The sequence below is a fragment of the Callionymus lyra genome, chromosome 12 (genome assembly GCF_982586985.1).
Source record: "Callionymus lyra chromosome 12, fCalLyr1.hap1.1, whole genome shotgun sequence".
Classification (NCBI taxonomy): Eukaryota; Metazoa; Chordata; class Actinopteri; order Syngnathiformes; family Callionymidae; genus Callionymus; species Callionymus lyra.
In genome coordinates this window covers 20,478,548-20,492,772 of record NC_141829.1, presented here as the reverse complement: position 1 = coordinate 20,492,772, position 14,225 = coordinate 20,478,548, and the positions used below count along the sequence as shown (strand labels likewise).

Here is a 14,225-nt window from a genome sequence, read left to right as displayed (position 1 = left end):
TCCCTCCCAAATGAATCTTCCACAACCAAGTTTCTCATTTGTCATTTTATTCAAGACCATTTAAAACCAAAACAATAATTAGCAATAAGCAATAATTTAACTCCTGTATTCACAAACACTCAACCACACACTTAAATATAAATCTGACCGCTCCTCTTCTCGTGCGTCCGACCGGTCATTCGGAGATACGACGCCAGCTCGGAGCAATACTCCTCCTTCTCGATGTTGGCGATGACGTCGATGACCCCCTCCACGCCCTCCTGGCACAGGACCGCGGAGGCGTTGGAGATGAACTTCTCCACCAGGTCCTTCTGGCGCAGCGGCTTCCTCCAGTGGCCGTAGAAAGTGTCGCACCGAGCCGAGACCTTTTGGCCCTGATCCGACTCCAGCTGGACCTCGCAGTACATCTTCTCGAAGTTGGGGATGTTGTCCGCCGGCGTCTCGACCGTCACCTTGGACAGCAGCTCCCTCAGAGCCGGACGGTTGATCTGGGAATCCTCGAAGGAAGCCACTTTGACGTTTCGGTCCAGGAGAGCCGAGCAGGCGTTGAACTGGAAGGAGTGTCTGGCCTGGTGCTCACTGGCGGGGAAAGGGTTGTTGATGTATTTGGACGCGGGGACGCGGAGGATGATGCTCTTGATCCGGTTCACGTCAAAGCTCCCGACCATGATCTCAAACTTTTCCCGAGCAGCCAAAGTGGCGTCCACCGCCCAGTGCATCCCCAGGTGCGCCGGCATGCGCTTGAAGGCGACATCTTGGTCTTCCAGGATCCATCGGAAACGACCGCCGTCCGGCGACGCCATCTCTGAAGGGTCGAACTCTTTGTAGTAAACGCCGAATCCTCCGTTGGTTTCCAGGATCGCCGGGTTTCCCTGCAGGCCCATCTGAGCCAGCTGAGCCGCTTCCAGACCTCTCCGGGAAGCGTTTCCAATGTGCAGGGGTTTGGTTTGCGTAGCGGCGTTAGCTAACGGAGCCCCGGCGGACGAGGCCGCCACCGCCATGGCATGAATGCACTGAGCTGGACTCAACCCGAGAAGCTTAGCTGAAGCCGCCGCGCTGCCCATTACACCGACCACACTGGGAGGGTGGAACCTGAAATGGATGGTAACAGTTATGACGGGTTGATGAAGCCTCATGACACAGTGTCTTCATCTTGAAAGACCACTAGATGGAACTAATATTTGGCTCTGATCTACTATGTGAAACCTGGCATCATTTTCACTGAGAGTGCCATCTACCTGCCTTTCAAAGTGCATCATGATACAGCATCAGCTGCCTTTTCAAGACCCTAGAGCCAAATCTGACCTGGCTTATCATATTGAAAAATTCACGGCGAGGGCTGTAGCAACACACTAATCTCTCGGTAGGATTCGATAGGATATATTAAGATCACAATACGAAACAATATATCTCGATACACTTGCATAATGGGTGACGCCTTGTGATTGATCCACTCTCTTTTGGTTGAGTAAGTAGAACCGATAGCTATGAATGTCCAAACATCAGCTTTAAAAGTAGCCAGACTGTTTACTCTTGACCTCAGTCATCCCCTGGATTTTGAAAGTTCCTTTAACACTGTGTAAACTTACATATCTAATTTAAATATAACATCTAATTACTTTATTTTACACACACTTTCATGAAATATAAACCATAAAATAATAAGCCCTCAACCAAAAAAATTGATACAATGCTGTTGAATACCAATACGGTAACATGAAGAAATATCGATTATATGTCTATGTATCAATTTCTTTCTCAAACCCTGAGTCCTCGCTTGAAGCAAGAAAAAAGTCCTAAAATCTTCATATTTTTGGACGGAAGTGTGCGCTTTCTGTGTATTTCCAGAATCAAACTGTAAGCTGTGACGTCCAGCCTTTTGCCTTCATATCCAGAAGGTTGTTATTAATAAGTCAAATTTTAACGTCACATGTTAAGAAAATACAGTTAAATCATAATAAGTAATTGTCAAGTAAAAGTAAAAGTACACACTAAATAGTTAAGTCAGAAGGTCCCACGTCTTTTTTTTTTGTTTTGTTTTGTTTCGTCTTCCCCCGTCGGCTCATTGAAATGGCTCCGCGCCGAGGATAAAAACATTTGCTAGAAACTAATTGAAATTCTCTATTATGAAAAACAATCATGCTGCTCTTATATACACTCAAATCATACTGATTTCATTTGCAAAAATAACATTTTTCAATTAACTTATGTGATCTAATGAAAGATTAATGCAACATATTTTACCCTCTTAAGGAAAACAAAAACTTTTTTTTTCAAAGCACTCTTCAGAAAGCAGAACCATATCAAGGTTTCAGTTGTTCTTCCCCCTCATATTGTACATTCCTGTGCTGAGAAATGTTGGTGTAACCTGGAGACACTTGTGAAAAAGGAGGATGTGAGAGTCACGATGTAAAGAGGCAACTCGCAGCCCTTTGGCTGTACTTGCATAACCCTTAGGTCCTTTTAAAACTATCATTAGTGTCATTTTTTAGTTGTCTTTCCTCATTTTTGTTGAATTATTCTTTCATTTCTTTCATTAATATTTCACAAATACATTTTATCACTAGACTTGTCCCTTGGGTCTTGAGTTTTCCATCAAATAGCCAATATTTGATAAAGATCGTGACGTAGACGCACCTCTCCGGAATGTTGTAGGCCTCCTTGGAGAACCTCATGAGTCGCCCCTGCACCTCGATCCCCACGTTGAAGGCGAGCAGCAGGTCCAGACCGGACGGCTGTGTGGGCAGAGTCTCGGCCAGGGCCAGCAGGGCGGGCAGGACGGCTCCCGACGGGTGGGTCGCCGGGTGCCACGTGTCGTCGAAGTCCATGGAGTGAACCTGCGAAAAGATGCGAGTGCGTTGAAGACGCGCCGTCTCTGAGGGGGCGACGCTTTCGATGAGGACTCACCCCGATGGCGTTGACGAACGCGGCGAAGTGTGGAGGGATGAACGCCTCCTTACCCCAGACGCTGCTCCGGTCGTGGGACTGGAACGCCTGCAACGAGTCGTAAAAAAACATCTAGCATCTTCGTGCTTTTATTTTGAAAATACTAGTGATGGGTTGATGAGGCCTCATGAGGCAGCAGGCGCTGTATCATGATACAGTTTGAAAGACCACTAGATGGCACTAAATTAAATAAGTAGATGATAAATATTTAAAAGCAGAGAGTGCCATCTAGTGGCCTTTCTTAATGAATGAATTGTATCATGATACAATGGATGCTGTATCACGATGCCTCATCAACCCATCACTAGGAAATGCTAAATATTGTTGGGTCAATTTAGGCAAAAAAAAACACATCTTGAATAGAAATTACAGTTAACCTCGTAGTGAAAACTTTAAAAAAAGTATCTTCTTTATACTCTTTCTCTGACTTCACGAGGGCCACATAAATACAGTCAAGGGGCTACATGTGGCCCACGGGCCTCACTTGACCTTGGTCTGATCCGATGACATTCATGATCCAAACTTTCTTCAAAAATGAATAACATTTTTTGTCTCGACGACAGCTCCCCGTGTGACACGCGAAACTCTCTTGGCTCGTTGAAGACTTCTTGGCAAATATTTGAGCCGAAACTGGATTCTTGCACATTTATTTTGGGTTTACTTTTAAAACCGTGATCCTCAGACTCCCTGATCCCAGCTAGACAGGGTGACACCCTGGGGAAGTCACCACTTGACACTTTAGATTGCTTTTGCAATATACTTTTGGACCGGCGGATGAAACTTCCCATAAACAAACTCCTCAAAGAAAGGAAAGGTCTGTACCTGGCTGTACTTCAGTGCCGTGTTGAAGACGGCGGTGGTGGATCCCAGCAGCCCGACTCCCAGCGTGTCCAGCATCATCCTCTTGCTCCGGTTGACCACCACATCCGTGAGCTGACTCGGTTTCAAGGCGTGGACGGCGGCTCCGAAGCTCTCCGTTATTCCCTGGAAGCACCAAAAAAATCTAGTGAAGAGTCGGTCACGTCGGCTTCAGGGGCCAAACCCAGAGACGAGAGGCTTCACCTTGCGCAGCATCGTTGAAGGTCTGGATCCTCCCTGGAAACGGTAACTGCCCTTTTTATACCAAGAAGCAGCGCCTGAGGCTTGTTTAGAATTTCCCGAATTACATTAGCATGAGGAGAAGTGCAAACTTTCATAATTAAGGGAAGTGAACTCCCTCATCATGTCCAGTCTTTTCATCTTCATCTCTTTTTTTTAATCCTTTGTTTACAACCATTTCTATTTTATCGACACTTCTGCTCTTATTTATATTTTTTCATTTAGTCTCTATGTCAACTTAATCCACTAATTCAAATCAGGTTATTTTTCAAATTATATTGGGTTTTTAATCGATTTCGTTTTCACTTTGAACTGTTTTGTTTAGCATTGTTCAATAATGAGTAGATTATTTTTGATTAACTAATTGAATTAACTTTATTTTATAATTAATTTAGAATAAATATGCATTATAGTTACTATTCTTTGTATTTTATTTCTCACTGAAGTAGTTTTTCTTACTTGTGATTTTGGATTCTTTCCACATCTAAAAGAAAAATCTAGATAAATACATTATGACCACCTTTATAATGGCATTATTATTTTCACTAAATCAGAAAATCTACTCTGGAGCTCCACAGTACCTGAAAAAAAATGTCTAACTGTAATTGTTTGTCTGCTCTGCGGGATTCGTGATAAAATAGGGGGATGTTTGGAAAAAAAGAAGTGTAAACTTCCAGCAGAGGAATCGAAGTCACTCATGTGTCACAAGATTGTGACGCGAGGAGGAACAGTTGAGTAAGTATCTGAGATGCTAGTTGTAGTTTATTTGTAATTTAGTTCTTTGAGAAGCGTCACTAAACCCTTCACTCATAGTTTGTCTTGAGGTTTAGAGGTATTTTTGGAAACTGTAAACATCCTTAGGTTATGTATCCGTCACCATCTGAGCTGAACCATCTGTGTATCTAAGGACAAGAAGTAGCAAAGAATGAGATGCTAATGAAGTTTGGATCTGTACAGTAGGGGAGTCCATTGTTAAATGTGGGCCACGTTTGGTCCTCAATGATTTATTTGTATGATTAGAACTTTCATTACAATAGATCTAGATTAAAAAGCAGAAAGTACCATGAACGAATGAGAAAAAAAAAACAGAACGCTAATATTGAGTTGATGAGGTTTCATGATACAGTGATGTCATTTGTCGGAGCTCAGTAGGTGGCGCTCCTATGAAATAAAAATCATTCATTACTAAATGAGTTGGTTTACATTGAATTAAGTAACTGTACAAGAAACCCACATGGTTTTGGACCCAGTCACATTCTGCCTTAAACGTAATTTATTTTGGCCCAATCCTATTTTTTGACAGTTAGAATAAAAATAAAACAAAGGACCAAAATTATGATTCATAAAAAAAAACCATTTGTTACCAATATCAAGACATAAAGTGATTATTTAATAAACACTCCTTTATTTTGCAATGGGTTCTATTTCTATCAAGCATGATTTTATAGTATTTAACGCATTTAAAGACATGTACAACCGAAACACGGTCGACAGGGGGCAGTGTTTAGCAATACTGATGGTTTCGATTCATTTATTGACAGTGTGGTGGAAAGCAAAATAAACTAAGTGAAATGTAAATTGTTCTGACGTGCGGGATTGTATCAGTCATGAGGGTATGTAAAGAAAATATGATAATCTATGAAAAACGATTAGTGGGAGTGTTGCGTCGGATGACGTCTTTTTGTATGTAACTGTTCTAAAGATTTTGTGTCGTGTGTTTCAACTATTGATAATCCGCTTGAAATCATGCGATTACATTTAAAGTGTTACTTTTGTTCAGTGAGAGCCGTAAAGCAAACACACAAACAACTTTACTGACCGATGTTTATTTGGATGCCTTTCCTCTGAGAGGAAGAAAATATTTTAAAGTCTTTAAACAGATTATGAACTGAAATGTCAACAAACCGCAAGGAAACGGTAAATTTTGCACAGGGCCGAACCAAGCCTCCAGGGGGCCCTAAGCCTAATCTTATTTTGGGGCCCTCTATATCTGGCAATAATATTGATTGTTCACCAGGGCCGGGTCTAGACAGGCATGTATGAGGGGGCAGCCACAAATCTTGAGGGGGCATTGTGCCAGGCCCCCTCTTGCCCCTGCCTAGACCCGGCCCTGTTGTTCACACTCGTAATATGTTATTAATGGCGTCACAAATCTCGTCAAATTAACATTCACGACATTATATTTATTTTGATTATATATATTTGATCACACAGAAAGTGCCACTCATACATGCAAAAAAAAAACCTTTTACTTTTATCTTTTTGGGGGGTCCCCCTACTGCCCGCGGGGCCCTAAGCGTTCGAATACTTGGCTGATGCCTCGGGCCGGCTTGTGTGGGTCTGAGTGTTTGTAGTTTACAGCTTGAAAGCCTCGCCTCAAGGTTGGAAAGTGAATCATTGTTTGTTGATCACAGTAAGACAGTAGAGAAACAATAAAAACAGAGTTTGTTTCGAGCTTTAAGGGAAGAGAAACACCTGAAGCTCAATTTGTTATATATACTGTACATTAACTTAAACATTTTTGCATTAAAGGTACAAACATTCCAGAGAATTCTGGATTCTTTTTTTCGGGGAACCACTTAATAAGCAACATAAATCATCTGGAATAAAACCTTAATTTTATAATCGGTCATTAATCACCTTTTAGCCATAGTGTAGGGCGATGTGGATCAACCAGTTTACCTTTTGGCTGAGCTCTCTTTTCACTACAAACAGTGCAGTGTACACATTACTTCTGATATCGTGTCGATCTTCCTGTCGATCCACAACCAGGAGAAAGCTCCCAACTTTATATCAACCATGGTCTTAGATTCTGAGGTGCAGATTTTAATCCCTGACGCTTCACACTTGGCAGCAAACCGCTCCAGCTAGAGCTGAAGGTTACAGTTTTGCTGAAGCCAACGGGATCTTATCATCTGCAAAAAGCAGTGACCCAATCCTGGGGCGACAAGACTGGACCCCCTCATTGTCCTGGCTGCGTCTACAAATTCAGTCCATAAAAGTTATTCACCAAGTTGATGACAAAGGACTAGTGGAGTCCAACCAGCACCGGGAACTCACTTCTGGCTTTGCTGACCTAGAGGTGTGTTTTGTCAAGACTCTGGCGATATGATACGTATCACGATACAAGTACAACAATATAATTTATTGCAATACTGTATGAACAAGGATATTTTAGAATATTGCTTGAGTACTTAACTCTGCCATCGCAGTATTTACTGACTGCACGACTCTCTTGATGAAGTCTTAACTGCTTTATTTGTTTTGAAACTAAAATATGTCCGGACATCAGCTCTAAAAGCAGCTGGAGTTTACTGTATCCTCTCGTCCTCAGTCATTTTATTGTTTCTTTAGCTGCGTATCTACCTTTTTTATTGGATTTTTTTGTTTTTGTTTTGGTCATTTCATTTTCACGTAGCTATTCATGAAAAAGAACATTTATTTTCTTGTCCATTTTTAATTAAAATAATTAATTAAATTGTGCCTTTCAATATCAAGTAAAGTGATTGTATTTACGTTTTCTTGTACCCAATATTTAAAAAAGGCATATAAATGTAACATTACATTATTTTCCCTTACTCTATGTTTCAAGTACATCTCTTAATATTAAAAAAAATATAGAAACTTTATTTGTATCCGTATTGACATAACTACCTTTCTTATTAATTAATTAATTTGTTATTATTATTCCTATTCATGTTATTACTAGTCAACAGTACTTCAGCAACACCCTTCAGTCATTACAGGTAAAACTCGAGTCACGCTGAACCAGCTGCGATTGCAGCCAAATTCCTCTAAAAGTCGCTGTTTCCCCATTTTTGAATCGCTGCCGCTTTTATTTGTTATATTATTTATAATGTCACAGAGTATTTATACATAATGTATTCTTTAATTTATAAAGTGTGACATTTTCAAAAGTTCATGAAGTCATTTTGGGCATTGCATGATGAAGACACCCTTTAAACACAGTCTACACTTTTAAATGTAACAATTTATTTGTACTTACTTTGAGTTTTACTAAGGAGGTGTGTTTGACCTTAGCTGACTCCTCTTCTTTAGCGCCTGCAATTGCGGACTATATCCTGTGAGTGGTGCTGTTTCCACGCGTTAAACTTCCTTCGGGGATTTATTTGCTTATTCAGATGCAAAATTGAACAAACGTGATTTTTTCTTTTAAAGAAATTTGTCCATATATCCACATCTGGAAAGTCCAACCTCAATTATTAATTAAATATCCAATTTTATCCATATATTCAGTAACTTCAATATTCAATGATGGCTTTTATATATATTAAAATAAATCTGTTTCTATATGGACTGAGCCTCTGGATGTCCGTCCAGGGTGAGTGACAGACATCCAACAGTTAACACGTCAGGTGACCTCCTCCTCTCCTCCAGCCTTCATAAACTCTCTGCAGCTCCTGCTCCCCCAGTTCTCGCCCCTGATCCAGACCATGGCGCTGGCGGACCCGGAGCGCAAACAGCCCGACCTCGGAGGAGACGCAGGATTCTCGGAGATCATCGAGCTCAACGTGGGCGGACAGGTGTACGTGACCAGACACAAGACCCTCATCGCCGTCCAGGACTCGCTCCTGTGGTCCATGTTCGGCAGGAAGTCCCCCAAAGAGTTGCCCAGAGACAGCAAGGGGCGCTTCTTCCTGGACAGGGACGGGTTCTTGTTCCGCTACATCCTCGACTACCTGCGCGACCTCAACCTGGTCCTGCCGGACTACTTCCCGGAGAAGAGTCGGCTGCAGAGGGAGGCGGACTTCTTCCAGCTGCGGGACCTGGCCAGACGCCTGGGGACCCCTCAGATCAGCAAAGACAACTCGATCAGCGAGGACATCATCCAGAGCGACCCGGAGGAGGGCGCGCAGCAGTGCGGCTCCACCGCGGGGGTGGACGCGCTGCGCGTCAGCTCCATGTCCCTGCGCTCCCCGTCCCTGGACTCCAGGAAGTCCGGCTACATCACGGTTGGATACCGAGGCTCGTACACGATCGGCAGAGACATCCAGACGGATGCCAAGTTCAGGAGGGTGGCGCGCATCACCGTCTGCGGGAAGACCTCCCTGGCCAAAGAGGTCTTCGGAGACTCCTTGAACGAGAGCAGGGATCCGGACCGACCCCCGGAGAGATACACGTCCCGATACTACCTCAAGTATAACTTCCTGGAGCAGGCGTTCGACCGGCTGACCGAGGTGGGCTTCCACATGGTGGCCTGCAGCTCCACCGGGACCTGCGCCTACACCAGCAACGACCCCAACGAGGACAAAATCTGGACCAGCTACACTGAATACGTCTTCTGCAGGGACCAGTAGCTGCAGGAGGAGAAGGGCTTCACATCCATGCGTTGATATCGTCCCGTCTGTCCAGGGTGATGGAGGCTATTTTGTGTGTTGATGCAGATATTTTGGAAGATTTTGTAAAACTGTATATTAAACTTCACCTCATAAAACCAATGGTCAACGTTTGCTTTTCTTTACGATTATATAATCTTGAAAAGAACACCAACATCTCACAAAGTCATGTATAATCAAATATTTTATGTTCTAATGTAAAATATATATATATATATATTTTAATCTATTGTTTATTAAAGCTATATTATATGTTTAGGCTCAAAAATTTTGCACTAGGACTTAACCACGGATTGCCAGGGATCTACTAAGATAATGAGAGAGATTGTGCAAGTTCGAACAGACATAAACATGTGAGGAGCTCAAACTGGAAAACTCAAGTTAGGCCATCAACAGATGTGCGTCACGAGACAGATGTTTAACAAGAACCGCTTTTAAATAAAGGGAGTTATGAATTCATTCTTGGCACTTAAATTCCATGTCAGTAAAAATGTCTATTACTCACTGTAACATTTTTTACTGAGGCAAACGTCCACACAGTAAGTAGAAGCTGAAAGTGCAAGTCTTCTTTTTCATTACAATCACTGCAGCCATAAGTGCATAATTACACATACATATTATATGACCTACCTTCCTAAACATGCAATGGAAGATCCAGTTTCAACCCTTAAAAATAGTTTTTGGTCTCTAAATTATCATATTTTGCCACATAAATATTAGATTTTGATTGCTCACTCATAAACTGCTGAATACGCAATCTTTTTTTTTTTTACATTTTACTGCTTTGGCTAAGAACTAAAAGTTTTGACACAATTTTTGTTTGAGCAAATCAATACATTTTAATCATACCTTGAAGAGACTTTGTTCTTGCAAGTTGGGTATTTAAGTAATTCAAATTCTTGTTCATATTTTATCTTGCAAAATATCTAAAATTGTTCACTGTGTTTGTGGTAAAAAAAAAAAAATTCTGCTTAAACCTGAGTTTAGAACTTTGGAGTCACGTAGTAGAAATGTTACATTCTTGAATCCATGGATCTTGGGACTGACAATAATTACAGGAAACATGACATTTCAGAGATTCAACTTGAAATAAGTTGTATAAGATGTAAGAGAATTAAATGAAAGAGGGATTGTTTAATAATGATCTGTAAATAATTGATCCAATAATCTCGTTTTTTAACACGCTGAGTAAAGTTCTTGTTATTTAAAACTAAAATGGAAATGAAAAAATAGAACCTGAGGTCTTAATATTCAGCAGTCAAATTAATTCATATTTGAATTGAGTTAATGTTGTGTAAATAAGCGGTTTTACTCAACAAACCTTTACTCATGTGACTGTGTTCAGACCTTTGTTTTCCATGTCATCCATTCAATGTATAATGGTGTCTATTAAAGGACACCCGTGACCTCATCATTCACTTCACGCTTCCCAGAAACCTCCTCCAGCCATGCTTGGGGAAATACTGATCCCTTCCGAGATCATTTGGGGTGAACAGAGGAGAAAGATCTTATTTTACATTCTACTGCGGCTCCTGCTGATGTTGCATCACCGCAGGTTTAGAATAATTGAGCTGCAGCCATCAGAGTCCGTGCCGGGTGGAGTGACAATCGCTCAGGTGGAAAAAAAAAAGACTTCTGAGTTGACAACGCTGTAATTGAGCCTCTTCTGTGAGCTCTACAGTCCACTTTTTATTTCCACACCAAAGCCCTCGATACTGTGACCACAACCTACAATCACACTCGGTTTGACATTTCTCTAGTCAGAAAAAAGGCTCAAGAAAAGTGGAAAATGTTCAGTGAAGAACTGCTGGATACCTTTTTGCATTGAAACACACAATTGAAATAATCAAACCTTTTGTGTTAAAGTTTCAAGAAATATTTTTCAATTGCCAAAGATTTTCACTTCAGTCCTCTAATGACCGACAAGTCATTGTTGTTTGTGAGCTGAATGACCTTAGACAAGTAGGTATTAGCTTGCAAAGTTTTTCTTTGTCACTTAATAACTTATCTTTCAAGTAAATACATTGTTATTTGATTCATTGATTTTGGTGATGATCACATGCATTCTGGAAGGTTTTAAAGATCTTGTATGGCGTCTCACTGTTACTGCTCTTTGCTCAACCCCACAAAGAACTAGCAAACAATGGGAAACTTGACTTATATTAAATGACTATAAAATCAGTTTTTATGACTCTAGTGACAAAATATGTTGTTAAATTTTCTTCACCAAACTTGTATTCAAACGGTAGAATCTTAATATTTTTCGTCTTCTTCACCTTCTTCAACATTTCACACCGTATCTAAGGGAGAAAAATAATATCAGTTGCTAATACCCACCATCTGGTGACCACAGGTGAGGGTAGGAACGTACATCAACCGTTATATAAAGAGCTTTACCTTTTGGCTTAACTTTCGTTGTACCATCACAGTTCAGCGCATCGTCCAATCTTCCTGTCGATCTCCATCCTATCCTCAATAATGAACCATGATCTCTTTTTTTAAAGAAATTGTCGAGGATGCCCTTGACTGGATCACAATTTAAAACCCACAAATCTTTTGAGGGACCTGTCACTTTCTTCCTCTACAGCAGGGTAAGCAACTTCATTTCCGAAGGGGCCAAATTCAAAACTGTGGTTCTTGTTAAGGCCGGTAGACCAAAACTAAATAATAATTAAAAGAACAAAGAAGAGAAACGCATTTAAGGAACAGAAAATATTATGTTTAATGTTCGCGAGGAAGAATGTATTTACAACATTTTTAAAATAGGAATAACGTTGTAAAACAAGTATCCATGGACAATACCATATACCCACACCTTTCATTACAAAATGTCTTTTAATTAATTTAATTAATTTTATAATAGTCAGTAACATGTGGTTTGAGGAATCTTTTGAATATGAAGATCTTTTGTTAGTTTTTAGTTATCAGAAACATGTTGATCCTATGAACTAACCTCTAAACTGCCACATAGATTCACTCTAAGGGCCACACATGGGCCCCAAGGCTAGACTTATTTTCAACACTGTTACCTGATGTTCCGTTGGGATCATCTATTGATCAATATTTGAAATGCTTAAAAAGTTAACCCATTTTACAATTCATTCAGTTAAAAACATTAATTTCCCATCCACCGGTGTTCTACAAGGTTCTGTCCTCGATCCTATTCTTGTCATCATTTACCTACTGCCCTTTGGTCACATTTTTAACAGAAATAATGTCATATTGTTATGCAGACGACACCCAGTTAAACCTTCGGCCAAACCCAAGTCCACTCTTCCACCGAAAAAACTCCTTGTTCTAAAAGTTGACACAACTTATCAAAACCCTGCGACTCCTTAGTGTTGTTTTTTACTGTTGCTTTGTAACCTGTCTTGTCCTTGAGTGAAGTGAAAGGTGCCTTAAAAAAAGTGCTTTTTTATTATTATTATTATTATTATAAGATCAAATGAATGATGTTTGAGCTGCTTGGCAGGGGTCTGCGTTTTCCAAGTGCCTTGAAAGCCACGCCTGTATTCAGGTATCAAATCGTCTATATCAGGGATTTAATTGATCATATAAAGTCCTTCAACTTCTCAAATTTGACAGGAAGTTTTTTCTAATTTGTTTTATATGCTCTTAGCTCAGCTTCCTGGCAGGCGTGTGTCTTCTGTTCCGAACCTCCGCAGGAAAGCTTTTTGACGTCAGTCTTCTAAAAAAAAAAAAGAAAAAATCATTTTGGGTCACAATCATCTGTTTGGTCACACCAACTGGCTGCATGAGATGTGCATGAGAATGGAGCAGCTGTGGACGCATGATGTCATTATCATTTCGAGTGTGTGTAATGAAAGGGTCCAGCTGCACGCAAATAAGAGGGTCCTGCTCGCCCGGCGTTTTCGGTTTTTCCAGAGTGGATTTTGGCACCTGTAGCTGCTTTTTAGCCTCCTCGTTTACAGCCAAACCTTCGATTGTTGGAGGAACTCGCTCTATGCTCGGGGTCATGCGAGCAGCTACTCAAAATTATGAATGTTCAGGATGTTTCTGCCTTTTTTCTAATTTTTGGCAAGTTTGAGTTTGTCATCTGATGCTTTGTGTTAGACTCATTCAAAATTGAGTTCAGCATCCGTTCCTAGTGGGGTCACCGCCCGGTCAGCTGAGACACAACATCTTTCCAGGAAGTCCTGTGTCAATGGTGAGACGTCATCCTGACGCACGGCTCTACACTGAACCTCAACAGAATGACTGAGCGACTCACCATGACTCTCAGACCTCATCAAGTCCATATTGTATCTGCCTTAAAATGAAATGATTCACGTACAAACTTTCAAGGGTTTAACTCCTGACTTCATCAAGTTAAATATCGATTCTTTATCTGAAATTAATGTGAACATAGACAATAAAAAAAACAATATACACCAGAAAAAAAAGGGGAAAATAGTTTTTAAAGTAAGTAAGTAAGTAAGTAAAGGTAATTCTAAAGATCTTTCTAGACCAGGGTCACAAAGCGCTTTGACAATCAAAAACAATACACAGTTAAAATATATACTTTAAAAGGTCAAGACACATAAGACAAACACAGGAGTCCCAGAAAATCAGGGGAAATCCTGCACAAATAAAAATGTCTTAAGATGTTTCTTGAAGGAGTCAGTAGATCCATCAAACACAGAGGGAGAGGAAGATCGTTCTAAAGCTTAGGAGCAACGTTCAGTAACCATCAGTAGATTCTGATCCACAGACCTCAGAGCCCGAGCTGGGGTGTAAAGGCTGGATCAGGTCAGCGATGTAAGGAGGAGCCTGACCATGAATAGATCTGAAATTAAAAACCAGAATTTTAAAGTTGATCCTGAA

The 14,225-nt window shown here is 40.8% G+C and overlaps 2 protein-coding genes across 2 annotated transcripts; one reads left to right on the top strand and one right to left on the bottom strand.

The window, feature by feature from the left end:
- Positions 1-30: 30 nt before the first annotated feature.
- On the bottom strand, positions 31-4,498 carry acod1 (aconitate decarboxylase 1). Its single transcript, XM_087804044.1, has 5 exons — positions 4,009-4,498; positions 3,769-3,930; positions 2,908-2,994; positions 2,638-2,837; positions 31-1,092 (listed from the first exon to the last, which is right to left on the bottom strand). The coding sequence occupies exons 1-5, from the start codon at positions 4,018-4,020 to the stop codon at positions 132-134; spliced, it is 1,422 nt and encodes a 473-aa protein (XP_087660170.1). The 5' UTR covers positions 4,021-4,498; the 3' UTR covers positions 31-131.
- Positions 4,499-8,474: 3,976 nt separating this feature from the next.
- On the top strand, positions 8,475-9,467 carry kctd12.1 (potassium channel tetramerisation domain containing 12.1). The gene has a single exon (XM_087803815.1). It carries the CDS (start codon positions 8,499-8,501, stop codon positions 9,360-9,362), a length of 864 nt encoding a protein of 287 aa, XP_087659941.1. The 5' UTR covers positions 8,475-8,498; the 3' UTR covers positions 9,363-9,467.
- Positions 9,468-14,225: the final 4,758 nt, after the last annotated feature.

Coding starts and splice junctions, on each gene's coding strand:
- acod1 (XM_087804044.1), bottom strand. Junction 2,838..2,907: donor CGTTCGTCAACGCCATCGGG/GTGAGTCCTCAT, acceptor ATCTTTTCGCAG/GTTCACTCCATGGACTTCGA. Junction 1,093..2,637: donor GCCTACAACATTCCGGAGAG/GTGCGTCTACGT, acceptor CATCCATTTCAG/GTTCCACCCTCCCAGTGTGG.
- kctd12.1 (XM_087803815.1), top strand. CDS start 8,499: ATGGCGCTGGCGGACCCGGAGCGCAAACAGCCCGACCTCGGAGGAGAC.